General features: G+C 43.8%; 1 protein-coding gene across 1 annotated transcript in view; it reads right to left on the bottom strand.

Moving 5' to 3' along the window:
- Positions 1-989: 989 nt before the first annotated feature.
- Positions 990-14649, bottom strand: part of ANKAR (ankyrin and armadillo repeat containing) — a 158617-nt gene continuing 144957 nt past the window's right edge. Inside the window, exons 20-22 of the mRNA XM_033944111.1 lie at positions 7810-7919; positions 2173-2369; positions 990-1047 (exon numbers count right to left, since the gene is read on the bottom strand). Coding sequence (XP_033800002.1) covers positions 990-1047; positions 2173-2369; positions 7810-7919 — 365 coding nt within the window. The remainder of the gene's footprint in view (positions 1048-2172; positions 2370-7809; positions 7920-14649) is intronic.

Raw genomic sequence — 14649 nt, 5'->3', positions numbered from 1 at the left:
TAATTAATTTTCTATTAAAACTTTGTCTGCAGGAAACCATTAAATAATGTGAATATATTTAAGCATAGGCGTCGGAATAGGGGAAGCCACAGGTGACATGGAACCCCCAAAAATCAGAACCAGGCACATGAAGATTGCCCCATTCACCCACACCCAGCCCCCGCTGCTGCTGCTTCTCCAGACTAAACAAAACAAAGATGACGCCTTCACGGAGTCGCTCCATTTATCCTTGCGGTTGACAGACCTGCCTTCCTCTGACATCATTTCCAGTTCCGGGATAGAGCCGGCAGATGCAAAGATGGACGGAAGGGCCTCGCAATGGCTTCATCTTTGTTTTGCTGCCATCGCTATTGTTAGTCTGTAGAAGGAGCAGCGGCGGTGGTCTGGGGTAACTGGATACAGGAAGGGAGAGGAGGAAGAGCCTGGATACAAGGAGAGGAGGCATATACACTGGATGGAAGGGGAGGAAAGACAGACACACAATGTAGGAGGGGTTAGGAAGATAAAGAAGCACTGAAGACTATTAGGGCAAGGAAGGAGAAAAATGCTGAGCATCTTAATGGGAAGGGGGTGTTCTGGAGTAGGGAAAGATACTGGACGCTGTGTTGGTGGTGGGACTACCATGGCATGGTGCGAAAGGGAAATGCTGGGGTTCGGGGTAGAGTTTGGCTCCCTCAAATAAAAAAGCATTTCGCTGCCCCTGTATTTAAGCAAACTCGTAACATCAGTATGGTTTAAATTAACCTTAGGTATCAATCTCCCTTTATATTTGTGCTGACTACCTGCTGAGTTAGGAACACTGATGCTCCACCCTGGCACTAGCCAGATAGTGCCAATGTGGAATATAAGAATTTTCAGTGGCACTGTCCAGATAGTGGCTTAGAAAATTGGTGGATATGACAATTATCTGTATAGCTATACAGATAAGTACTTTTAAATACTTGCTCTAGTATTTTCAGCAAATCTACATTAACATTTTAAACAAATTTCTAAATAAGATTAAAAACTGTACCTTTATGTTCTTCAGATCTGCCACTTGTTATCAAACTGAAAGCAAAATAGAAACATCACGTTTGAAACTTTACTATAGTTTGGGAATTCTACAAAATGTTTGGCAGCTGGAGGCAAAAGCTAACATTACTTGAAAAAGTAACATAGTTACATAGTAGATGACGGCAGATAAAGACCCGAATGGTCCATCAAGTCTGCCCAACCTGATTCAATTTAAATTTTTTAAATTTTTTCTTATTAGCTATTTCTGGGCATGGCTTTTTTTCAGTCACAAAGCACTGAAATTATTGAAGAATAGCAACATATATTTTGCATTTTATTATTTATACGGCTAAATTTAAATAGGGAAACCAAATCCCTAGGGTTGCTGCAAATAATGATTAAACTAGAATAATAAATTGTGTCTCATGAACGGCCCGTTACTAGTGATCCCCAAACAAAACATTAACATGGAGGAAAAAGCCTCAAACCATAATCGATAGCACTTTACATCAAGTAAGTCAAAGCTTCCTAATTATTATCACAAGCAAAAAAAAACCTTCACTTACAATGTCTCAAGGGATCACAAAGCAAAAACAAACAGCCGCCCATGCGCACAAGTAAAACACTTATCTAAGAAGCCACGGATTGCTGAGAATTCTTCCTTCTTTCAAACAGCCCTTCACTGGTGTTCCAAAACTCCTGACAAGGAGCCTTGTTTTGCCGTAACTTATGGCTGCTTCATGGGAAAATATGCTTGCTGTGCTCGAACACCGCCATGAAATCTGTGTTTGAGCACAGCAAGCGTATTTTCCCTCGAAGCAGCTGTAAGTTACAGCAGGAACTCACAGCAGCCATTTTTGTTTGCGGCTCTGCACAGGGCAGGAGCATATAAAGATCGCTCCTTCCCTGCTTCACCGTTAAATCACCAGGCTTTAAAAAGAAAGTTGTGGCGGGGTCTGGAAGGCAGGAGGGAGGTGGGAGGTGGGACAGGGTTGGCCCTAAGTAATTTGTAGAGTTTTTAAAAGTAAGTCAGGGAGGGGGAAAAATCCGTGAATAATCGAAGTAACGAGTGCCAAACCCGCGAATATTGGGGGGAGAAGCGTAGTCTGTCTGAGATGGCAGCATTTAAACAGAGGTTATTGCTAACAGAGTCTTAACATATAAATGTTGCTACATTACCTTACAGAAGGCAAGCCCACTTTTTTATGTATTTTAAAGTCTTCTATCAACTCATTAGAGATTTTGGCGTCCTTGTTGAGGTTATTTATCAGAAGTTTGAATACTGTAGGTTTATTTCTACATTCTGTCATTAAATGGCGGTGAGCATTTCGATTAAAGCTTAAATATCCCAGAGCAGAGGCACAAGCTACACGAACCTGAAAAACAAAAACATTTCCAGAAAACAATCAATAAAGAGAGTTCTTTCATACATAGGTCCTGGATCTCCCATCAACAATTCTAACTGAAAACCACTGTCTTACTTCCATAAATCCTTTCTGTCCTCTGCACTCACTGAGCTGAACTGAAGGGATTTTCCCATGTAATAAAAGTGCAAGTGAGTTTGTGATTTCATGCTGGGACTGCTGGCTTCTTTTCTGAAAACCCAGTGAAATTCTGGAGGTTTTCTATCTGAGGAAATAGGGAGGGCGGATCTTTGTTTATGACTGTCTCTCCAGAAGAAACTGCTGCTGTTCCGACTCTAGGCTACAATGCCTTATTGGCTTAGGCATAAATTAGATGGACGAGGAACCTTTACAAATATCAAACTGTGCAATAGTTTAATGGCTCTGGCTACAACTTGATTTCAGAAAATCTGTTACCATGTTGAGGCTTAATGCCCAACTTACAATGGATTTTGTGTAGACCTTTCTGCGCTTCTATGGTGGCCCTATGCACAGAAGAGTTTAGTGCACAAAGAAATGTGTAGACATCAGCAGGTTGCTCATTTAAATCCAGTGGTAACGAAGGTATTAACCATAAAAGGCTCCATATGCATTCTCTAATCTGGGGCTTAGCTTGTGGTTTGAGGAGTAAAATATTAGCTCATTTTTCTGCAACTAGCATTAGTGAGGGTTTTGTGCCAGTTTTTCTTTTCTTTTATGTTAGCATGACTGCTTCTACTAGCTGAAGGTTAACAACAGTGGCGTAGCCAGACAGCCAATTTTGGGCAGGCCTGATCCCACAGTTGGCAGGTCTCTCTCTTTCCCTCCCTTCCCCCCTCCCCTAGCCTGTGCAGCCTCTCTTTCCCTCCCTTCCCACTCCAGCCCGTGCAGCATTTCTGTTTCCGGTTGCCAGTAGCAGTTCCTATATGCTGCCAGTGGTTGACCTGGAAGCCTTCTCTCTGACGCAAAATGCAACTGCATCAGAGGGAAGGCTTCCGGGTCATCTGCTGGCAGCATGTAGGAACCGCTTCTGGTGACCTGTGGCTGCTGGGTGGGCCCTGTAGCTATGCCCCCAATTAGCAGTAGTAAAAATGAAGGAAAGGGGAGACAAGGTTGTAGAACGGAGGAGAGCGGCCTGGGAAAGCCCTCATCAAATCTATGTGTGGGAAATATATTTAGCATTTGAGATATGGGCATAATCTAATATGCATAGTCTGATATTTGCATGTTGTACTTATCATGACGGGAGTTGCCATACAACTTATTTTGAAAAATTGGGACAGGTTAAACTATAGTTTTTGATGGGAATCTTTGTGCCAAACTTATAAATTTGAATGTATGAGTGCAATACAATTGGGACATTATAAAAAATTCCAAGGAGGTTTGGGACCTATTGACAAAATTTTGTAAAGATTGAATATTAGTTTAAGCCCTTTGATTATACACATCCAGGATGGGCAGGAGGGGGAGGGGGAAGGGTTATGCCTTTAATATATTATTTGATTGTAACTTTGTTTGTCTTGATCACTTGTATTACTCTTGGTTGTCTTTATGCTGTATAGAAGGGTGGGGGAGAGGGATATGTATTTATTATATCATTTGATGATATTTAAGTGCTGTTTATTTTGTACATTGTTTGATATTATATTGCACCTGATGTTGTTTTTTAAAATGAATAAAGATATGGAAAAAAAAGAGATATGTGCATAATCTAATATGCATAGCCTGATATTTGCATGTTGTGCTTTATATGCATATAATGCACCTCCAGGTGCTGGTACAATCTCTACAAAATATAATTTTTTAAAATGATTAATACCAATGCGACTCTGATTGCCAAGTTCTCCCCTATATCTGTGCACATTTTTTGCACGCAAGTTAATTGCATAGGATTTGTTTAATGCACTGGACATGTGTTGTTTTTAATGTGTGAATTAGAGAATGATATGAGAATGGGTACCTTATGTGAGTTTTGGCAAAGGTGTAAGCATACTTCATCTCTGCCTGCAGAAGCTTTGGATCAGACAGTGGGCTGGTGATTCCACTTCCAAGGCTACTTTGACTAGACTGCCTTTTAAGGGGCAGTTATTGTTTGGCAAAGGTCTGGACAACCTTATGGATTCTGTGATGAACCGTCACCCTAAGACTCTGCCTGACAGCAGACTCAGACCCTCCAGGGGTTCTGGTCATTCTAAGTTTCGTGGCTCACAGCGATCCTAACCATATGCAAGTGCCACGTCATAGAGATTTTCACAGGGTTCCTGATGATGGTATACTGGCTACAGGCGTTCCCAGCCTTCCACCTCCCATTCTGCACCCTCTGTCACAAAGGCATAATGACACCAGGCTGAGAGATGCCCCTCTTCAAAAAGGGGGCCATCTCTCAGCATTTCTCCTCATCTGGATGCGCATTACGTCTGACCAGTGGGTCTTGGACATTATTCAGTTGGGCTAAAAGCTGGAATTTGCCCAGTCTCTGACAGATTGGTTCATGGACTCTCCTACAGGTTGCCTACAAGCGCTCAAGGCTCAAGCCACCGTTCAGCACTTGCTGGATATTCAAGCTATAGAGCCGGTGCTGCCTGAACACTCGGGTTCAGGCAGATACTCCATATACTTTATCGTGCCAAAGAAAGGCTCAGAAGAATGGAGGCCTATTCTGGATTTTCAGCACATGAATGTGGCTCTCAAGATTCCATGCTTTCGCATGGAGACCGTGCGTTTGGTCATTGCAGCAATGGCCCCAGGAGTTTCTTGCCTCTCTGGATCTCAGGTAGGTGTACTTGCACATTCCCATTTTTCTGGCCCACCACAAATTCTTGCAGTTTCATGTTCTAGAACAACATTACCAATTCTTGGCTCTGCCTTTTGGGCTAACAACAGAGCCCTAAACCTTCATCAAAGTGGTTATCGTGGCAGCTTTCCTGCAAACATAAATCTCCAGGTTCACCTTTGTTAGACGACTGGCTGATCAGATCTCCCTTATTGGCCGAGGGACAGCGCATGGTGGAGCGGGTATTCCAGGTGCAGTAGGACCGGGGTTAGATTGTCAGTTTCAGGAAGAGTCATCTGACACCCACGCAGTCACTGGAATTCCAGGGAGTTCTCTTTGACATGGCTGCGGGCCACATCTACCTACCAGAAGCCACACTGGATATGGTTAATTGGATGAGTGTGCATATGCATCCTCTTCAGCTTGTTTTGATCTCTCACTGGGCTCTGTACAGGGATGCCTTGCAGGCCTGTCTACCTTGGCCTTTGGAAGCCCGAGCAAACATGGGCTGATGGCTTCTCCCACAATTGCTTCGCAGGGGCATACTGCTACACGTTGCCTCCTGGATTGTGGTAATGACAGGTGCCAGCCTTTGGGGCTGGGGAGCCCATTGCGATCGTTGTCCTGTTCAGGGACATTGGACACCCTCTCACTGAAAATGGTTAATCAAGCAGTTGGAGCTCAGAACCATTTGGCTAGCTCTGATGAAATTGCAGAAGACTCTGGAGGGCCAAGTAGCCTACGTCAATTGCAAGGGAGGGAGCAAGAGCACTCCTCTGGCTCAGGAAGCCTGCCTTCTTTTTCTTTGGGTGGAACGTCATCTCCTAGTGCTGACAGCAGTATCCAGTGTCCATGGAGGATCCAGGTCACTTTACTCTTATGGCATGGCTCTTGAGCGCACAGCTTTAGATCACAAAGGATATTCTGCTATGGTTGTTGATACTATTCTAAAGTCTAAGAAGTTGTCTATGGTTTCGGCTCACGCTAAGGCGTGGAAGAACTTCCATCATTGGTGTGCCCAGGACCAGGTGGAACCTTATTCAGCTCCAATCCCGCTGATTCTCACCCTTCTTCAGGCTGGTCTGGATAAAGGCCCACTGTGGCTTCTCTTTGCGTCCAGGTGGCCAGGCTCTCTTGTTTTGGATCTCGGGAGTATCATTCCTTGTTGGCATCTCATCCTATTGTTGCTAGACTTCTGAAGGGGGCTTTTCATATCAGACCGCCAGTTAGGCAACCTTTCCCTTCCTGGGACCTTAACCTGGTGTTGTCTAGCCTTATACCAAGGCTCCTTTTGAGCCCCTTTGAGATGCTTCCCTCTTGGACTTGATGCTCAAGATCATTTTTCTTGTTGCCATTATTTTGGCGCGTTGTGTGTCAGAACTACAGGCTTTGTCTTGCAGAGACCCTTTCCTGCATAATTCAGAGGCTGGGGTTTCCCTTCAGACGGTTCCTTCCTTCCTGCCAAAGGTGGTTTTGGTTTTCCATGTTAATTAGGAAGTGCGTTTGCCTGCCTTTCAGCCAAGAGGTTCCAGGACACAAGATCGACTCTTGAAGAAACTGGATGTTCTTCTGTGTTATCAGGAGGTCACTAACGAGCTTCAACTCTCTGATCATTTGTTTGTGCTGACTCATTCAGTTAAGCAGGGCACTCCTGCTTCCCAGGCCATGATTTCCAGATGGATCTGTAGGGCCATTTTGTCAGCCTATATACTTTCTGGGAAACAGTCCCGTTTCCGTCAAGGCACATTCTACCAGGAGTGTGGCTTCTTGGGCCGAAGCTAGATCTGTCTCCCCTGAGGAGGTTTGCAGGGCGACGTCATGGTCTTTTTTTCACATGTTTGCCAAGTTCTACAGAGTGGATGTGGCAGCAAGACAGCACTCTGCTTTTGGGTCTTTGGTCTTAAGGGTCAGCGAAGCAAGCCCGCCTTAGCTTTTTGGGGACTGCTTTTGTACGTCCCATTTTTCTAGAATATCTCACTTATTGCACTGGAAAAAGAGATTATGTACTTACCCTGGTAAGCTCTTTTCCAGTAGATAGGTGAGGCATTCTAGACCCCTGCCCAGTCCTTACTGTGCCTATCTCTCAGATGATTCTTGGATGCCTGTCAGCCTTTGGGGGCTGGGAAGAATTTGTATATATGCTTCAGTTTATATGGGAGTAGTTTCTGAGCTCCTTTGAAGCCTGTGTTGGTGGATAACTTTACTGTTGAGTTAATTCTTGAGCAGAACAATTTGTTTAAGCCTGTTGCTTCAGGTGCCTCTACTTCACATAGATTGGGTAGCTCTCAATGCTTGGGTATTAACTGTAGGTGGAACTAGTGAACCCAGTGAAGTACAGCAGAGGCAGAGTGAAAAATCCAGAGTGGATTCCTTCTGCAGCTGCATGCGGCTATGGGGAAATAACCATGTGTCTAGAATGTCTCATCTATCTATTGGAAAAGAGCTTACCAGGGTAAGTATATAATCTCTTTTTACCTTCAGTTCCTGAGCTTTGACTACATGTAATATACTGAATATACAACAGTATCAAACTCCAGTTGTGTTTGAAAGTGATGATGCTTATGAGCAAAATATTTGTGTACTACTAACTATATTATTATACATAGGAAAAGGGAAAGGCAAAGTGAATAATATTTGGAAGGTAATCAATCTTTTATTTACCTCCTCATCCTCTGCATGTAAATTGTTGCAAAGATATTCCACAGCTCCAAGTGTAGTAATTGCTTCTGGGATACCTGCTCTGGTATGACACAAACTAGCCAGCAAGTCTCCTACAAATCAATTTGTATTAATGTACTCTGAAGATATATATTCATATACTATAAATGAGGTTACATTTTCAAACAAAGTAGAGATTCAAAAATCAGTCTGCACACAATATTACAGCTATTCAGGTAAAAGTAAATATAGATGTATTACCATGTAGACATTCCATGTGAGTTTAGTCAAATATTCTCATCTTCCATGTAACCTTAGTCAAGTATTCTCGTGTTCCACTGCATCAGATACCCTTTCAGACTATGAGCTCTTTGGTGGAAGGACATAGTCTATCTGAATACTTATCATAACTGTAGCACTGTGAATATTCCAATAGCATTACAGAAATAAAATTGACAGGGATAGGTGGCAATTTATAGATTACAAAATTTATTTAGGCATGAGCTTCTGAGGATGAAGCAGTTCTTGAAAGCTCAAGCCTCAATACAGCTCTTAGGCCCAGATGTACTAAACTCTCTGATCGCCTAACAATCATCGCTAAACCAGTTTGAACTGGTTTAGCAATGACCTAATTTGCCAACCCGATGTACACAATGGCTCACTACATGGTTTTCCATGCATTCGTACATTCTCCATGCAAATGACCTCATTAGTATTAAATTGAGGTCATTAATATTAAAAAGAGCCCTCCAATCGATACCCATAACATCACTAGGGCTTGACTTAAATCTAGCAACAGCTGCTAAGGGCCTGAGATTACTGACAGGTCTGCCATAATTTTTTTTTTTTTTATGGGCACAGATGTTGTATGTATATTATACACACACAAATATCCCCATTAAAAAAAAAGTTGTGCCGACCCTTCCGATGATGCCCTGGAACAAACATAAAGAGAGGCAGGAGGGCCACCTGGATACCTCCACATTCCCGATCCCCCCACGTCCCACCCCCCAGACCCCTCCTCACTTCCTGACTGACTCCCCTCCCCCTCGAGGATTGCATCACCTGGATCCCCCCACACTCCCTACTCTCACCCCGTGAAGATTGCGACCACCTGAACATGAAGATCCTTGGCAGCAGGGATGCCCACTCCCTCCTGTCTCTGCCACTCAGCTCCCCCAACACTCCTATGATTTATTTGGAAGAAGAGAGTACAAGGGATGCCCACTCCCTCCTGCCTCTGCCACTCGGCTCCCCCCCACACTCCCTGCCCTGCCCCTGTACTTTATTTGGAAGAAGAGAGCAGGAGGGATGCCCAGACCCTCCTGCATCATCCGCCTCTTCAAAATTCATCTGGGATGCATCTGGGATGCACTGGGAGGGGCCTAAGGCTCTGATTGGCTCACATGCTTAAGGGCCCTCCTACAGGGGAGGTGCCATTGGTACCTAAGCCAATCAAGGCCTTAGGCCCTTGCCTGGTGCATTCTGGAATACACTGGGAGGAGCCTAAGACACTGATTGGTTAAGGCACCTAAGGCCCCTCCTCTGTGGGAGAAGCCTTAGGGGCCTGAGCCAATCAGGGCTTTTGGACCCTCCCAGGGTATCCCAGGATGCACTGGGAAGGAGAAGGCCCACCATTTTGGAGAGGCAGGCTTGACAGAGGGACTGGGCATCCCTCCTGCTCTTTTCTTCCAAATAAGATACAGGAGCAGGTTGGGTAGTGTGGGGGGAGCCGAGTGGCTGAGGCAGGAGGGTGTGGGCATCTCTCCTGCTTCTCTTCATTTTTGTTCTGGGGCATCGTTGGGGAGGTTGTTATGGGGGGGGCAGCACAATTTATTATTTTTTAATGGGGACAGATATTGTGCATTTGTAACACACACACACAGTATCTGTGCCCATTATTAAAAAAAAAGAAAAAAAGACTTCTTGCCCTGAACAGCTGAGTGGCAGGAGGCTGCTTTGGGGCTTCCATTGCAGCTCAGTTGTTCGGGCTTCACTTACCAACTCTGCACAAGTGTCAGTCGGTTTTCTAATGACTGGTTGGGTGGGATTATGGCAGACCTCTGTGAAACTAATTTGCATGCACAGTCATTGGAAAATCAATTGCTGTTTTAAAATTGGACAAAAAAGTCAGCCCACAGTGACCCACATGGTCTTAATGACCATTTTAGTGCATCCGGGCCTTAGTCTATAAGGTGTCACCTTCAGTGTTCCCTCTAAGCGGGCGGGTGTTGTGAGCAAACTTTTTTCACCGTGAGCCAAAAATATCGGGCGCCAGCAAGTTATGAGCCAACTCGCCCGATTCTCCTCTCGCCGCCCTGCCATCTGCCGTACGCCTCTTCCGATCGTGCGCTGTGACGAGAAACGTGTGCGCTGCGATGTAATATTTTGTGCGCCAGCGCACGCCAGCGCAGCTTAGCGGGAACACTGGTTCAAATGGTTTTATTTATTTCCCCAAATTTATTTTTGTTATACGCATTGAAAATATTTGATATTGCGTTTAAATCAAAATCTCAATAAACTTGAAACGAGTGCCCGTGAGATTGTGGGAGGGTTAAATACTCAAAACTTAGAAGTTTTTGCTACGCCAGCTTTCTGGTATCTTTACATACAGTGGCGTACCTAGCATATGTAACATCCGGGGCCCATCATTTTTTGGCACCCCCCCCCCCATCTGTAAGAAAAACATGATTTTTAGTAACAAACCACACGTCACACATGAGTACCTAGGAAAAGGCAGCATCTTACATATTGCAGTGAGCAGTACATCAATACACCCATTGTAAAACTAAACAAGCCAGACCAGCACAGATCAATCCTACACCGTCAATCCTAACAGAAAACCATGTCTTTCGAACACACAGAACACAGAAAACACCTTCGCCTAGTAAGGAATATGTAATCACAAACTAACCCCTCCCTCTTTTACAAAACTGTAGTGTGGATTTTAGCTACGGAGGTAACAGCTCTGATGCTCATAAAATTCTGAGCATCAGAGCTGCTACCACCAAGGCTGGTGCTAAAAACGCTTCACAGTTTTGTAAAAGGGGGGATAAAATAAAAATACATAGACAAAGGTTAAATTGAACCAGCAAGAAGCTGGACTCTGCATACAATGCTTCACAGAAACAGTGACACATGTCTCCTAAAGCAATAAATAAATAGAAATTTTTTTCTACCTTTGTCTTCTGTGGTTTCTCCTTTCCTCATCTTCTTGTAACTCTCTTCCTTCCATTCACTGTCTGCCGTCTCTCTTCCCCTATATGGCATCTTCTCTCCTTCTATGCCCCTTCCAGAAACTGTATGCCTCCCCCTTCCATCTCTCCTTTCACCCCATTGGTCTGGCATCTCTCTCCTCGCCTTCCCTCTCCCACACCTCTCCTCATAGTCTGGTATCTCCCCTTCCCTGATTCTCTGGCATCTCTCTCCTTTCCTTTTCTTCCATCTTTCGTTCCCCCTCCATGCTCTCACATCTCCCCCTTCCTTTTCCCTTAGACTGGCATACCTTCCTCCTACGCTCCAAGCCCTGGCATCTCCTTTAATTCCCTCCCTCATCTTCCTTCTCCCTCCAGCTGGGTACCGCAACACTCTTCCCTGCAGCTCTGCACTTCCCCACAATTGCCATGCTTCGGTTCCTCTTCTTCCTTCCTTCCTCCCCCCCCCCCCCCGCGGGACCCTGCGGCACCATCAACTCTTACTCCCTCTAATGTCGGCCCTGCAGCTCCAGACTTCCTCGCACCTTCTCCCCTCCCCCTTTGGATCGCTATTATTTTAAATGTTATAGCCGCGGAGCTGTATCCATCAGTGGAGATGTCTAACCTCGGCCTGCCCCGGAACTCTTACTGCAGCAGCCGCCCGTCTAGGCAGGAACAGGAAGTCACTGTTGCAGTAAGAGTTCCGGGGCAGGCCGAGGTTAGACATCTCCACTGATGGATACAGCTCCGCGGCTATAACATTTAAAATAATAGCGATCCAAAGGGGGAGGGGAGAAGGTGCGAGGAAGTCTGGAGCTGCAGGGCCGACATTAGAGGGAGTAAGAGTTGATGGTGCCGCAGGGTCCCGCGGGGGGGGGGGAGGAAGGAAGGAAGAAGAGGAACCGAAGCATGGCAATTGTGGGGAAGTGCAATCCCCCCAATGCGTCCCCTTACCTTACCTCCCCTTACCTTTGCGACGCGTGTGTGCGCTGTGAAGAGAAACTTTGCGCTGCGATGTAATATTTTGTGCGCGCGCGCAGGCCAACGCACCTTAGCGGGAACACTGGTCACCTTCCTCTATTTTGTTACTGTATGTAAGATTAACACAATTAACCCTTTAAAACTAACTGTCTGATATTCAGCCTGTGGTAGTCAACAGCCTATGGAGGACGGGGTAGGGGTGGAGGGAAGCGATATTCCAGTTGTTTTTTTATCTGGAAGCTTTTGAGAAGCACCTGAATGCCCTTTCCCATTTATTACTATTGCACAGGACCTCCTCAGTAGAGGAATACATTTCCTTTGGAAAGTGGTTGGGTGGGTTTTGAGGATTTATGTCCTCTGAGAACACCTACAACAGGTAAATAACTTTGTTTTCTCTGAGGGCAAGTACGACTAATAAATCCTCATACAGGGACTTCCTGCTATAGGCTGCCTTTTTAAAAAAAATAGAACAAATTGGTGTTAGAACTGGAAGATATTTCCATAATTTTTGGTGACAAAGATTCTTATTTTTAATTCCATTCACTTTTATTTATTTTTTTTTAGAAGGCAGCCTGAAACTAAAAGTGAAGGGTCTGGGGGAATGAAGTTGGATTCTAAACCTCAAATGGATTCTAAACCAACAAGAGGGGGAGCTATTTAAGATTTGGTCCTTAGTGGAATGCAGGACATAGTACAGGAGGTAACTGTGTTGGCTCCACTGGGAAACAGTGATCATAATGTGATCAAATTTGAGCTGATATCTGGAGTGATGTCACTAAAGAAATCTACTGTAGCAGCACTTTATTTTCAAAAGGGTGACTATAATAAAATTAGGAAAATGGTTAAAAAGAAGCTAAAAGGATCTGTGGCAAAGACTAAGACTGTAAACCAGGTATGGATGTTATTTGAAAATACCATCGCAGAAGCCCAGACCAGATGTATTCCACATATTAACAAAGGTGGAAAGAAGAGGAAATGAGAGTAAGCATGGCAAAAAGTTGAAAGAGGCTATTAGAGGCAAAACATCCTTTAAAGAATGGAAAAAGGTTCCAAATGAAGAAAATAAGAAGAGACATAAACACTGGTAAGTTAGATGTAAATAAAGAAAGCTAAAAAAGAATATTAAGAGAAACTTGCTAAAAAAGGCAAAAACTTATAGTAACAATTTTTTAGATACATCAGAAACAGAAAACCTGAATAATTAATGGAAATGTCAAATATCCCAAAAACCAATATGGTAAATCAATACAGATTTGACAATGGTGTGTTAATGATGCTAACTGTTCTATATCTATCACTAGACTAACTGAAGACAGACCTCAAACGCCCAAGTGTTTAATAATGTTGAGAGCACAAACACTTAAATGGGGCTTTGAACATCATCATTGGTCTTATATTCTCAGTGTTTTTATTATTTTTTGATTTTATGTGTGATTAATACCTACAATGTTGTGCTTTTAATAATCATATTTCATGATCGATAATTAGCAGTGTTGAAAATAATCTTATCTTTTCTTATTTGTTTCTTCTTCTTTATATGTTACAGCCTATTGCATTCAAAGTTCTGCTGACTAGTATAGATAGCACTTACCTTTTGTTCCCAATGGAACCTCGGCGTGTCCATTTCACTTGCTAAAAAGGCAAAAACTCATAGTAACAATTTTTTTAGGTACATCAGAAGCAGAAAACCTGTAAGGGAATCTGTGGGACCATTGGATGATCAAGGAACAAAATAGGCACTCAGGGAGGTAAGGCCATAGTGGAGAGACTGAATGAATTCTTTGCTGTGGTCCTTACGGAAGAAGATGTAAGAGATCTATCGGACAAAAACAAGGAGAACTGCAGAGACACGTATAATGATGCAGGCTAAGTTTATTTATATAAAATAATTGAGTTCGGTTGATACCACCACCTTAAAAACAAACCCAGGGACCCTACACGGCCCATGTTTCAGTTAACATGCCTTCATCAGGAGTCCCAGGTCAAAAAAGGTCAAATAAAAAACCGCATACAAAAAAGCTGTAAAAATAACCCATAGCCTGTAGAGTAGCAAAAACCGGAAAACAATCCATGGAGATTAGAAAACAATGCCGTAGCCAATAAACTAGCGAACATCAGGAAACAATCCAAATGGAGACACCTGTGTAGCAGATCTACCGGAACCACAAATGGTTTCCAAGGATGATAATGCGGAGGAATTGAAAGAAATGTCAATGAACCTGGAAGACATACTAAGCCAAATTGACAAGTTAAAAAGAGATAAATCACTGTGTCTGGATGGTATAAATCCCAGGGTACTGAAAGAGCTGAAACATGAAATTGCTGATCTGCTGTTAGTGATCTGTAACCTGTCACTAAAATCATCTGTAGTACCTGAAGTTTGGAGGGTGGCCAATGTTATACCAATTTTTAAAAAGGATTCCAGGGGAGATCCAGGAAATTACAGACCGGGAAGCCTTTAGATGGGTGAGCAGAAGTGAGACTTGGAACTCTTGGCTCTTTTGAGAGTGGATCTGACAATGGAATGGTGAAGCTACTGCTTCTCAAATCCTGGAGCTTTCTGAGCTCTGTACATTCTTACCTGTATCTATTTTAGGACCTGGTGAATGGACATTGTCACAGCCTCCTTTGGGGGGGGGGAAGGTTGAGGAACTGGAGAATATCCAAT

This window comes from Geotrypetes seraphini, chromosome 5 (genome assembly GCF_902459505.1).
Source record: "Geotrypetes seraphini chromosome 5, aGeoSer1.1, whole genome shotgun sequence".
In the NCBI taxonomy this organism is placed as follows: domain Eukaryota; kingdom Metazoa; phylum Chordata; class Amphibia; order Gymnophiona; family Dermophiidae; genus Geotrypetes; species Geotrypetes seraphini.
This window is presented reverse-complemented; position numbering and strand designations above follow the sequence as displayed.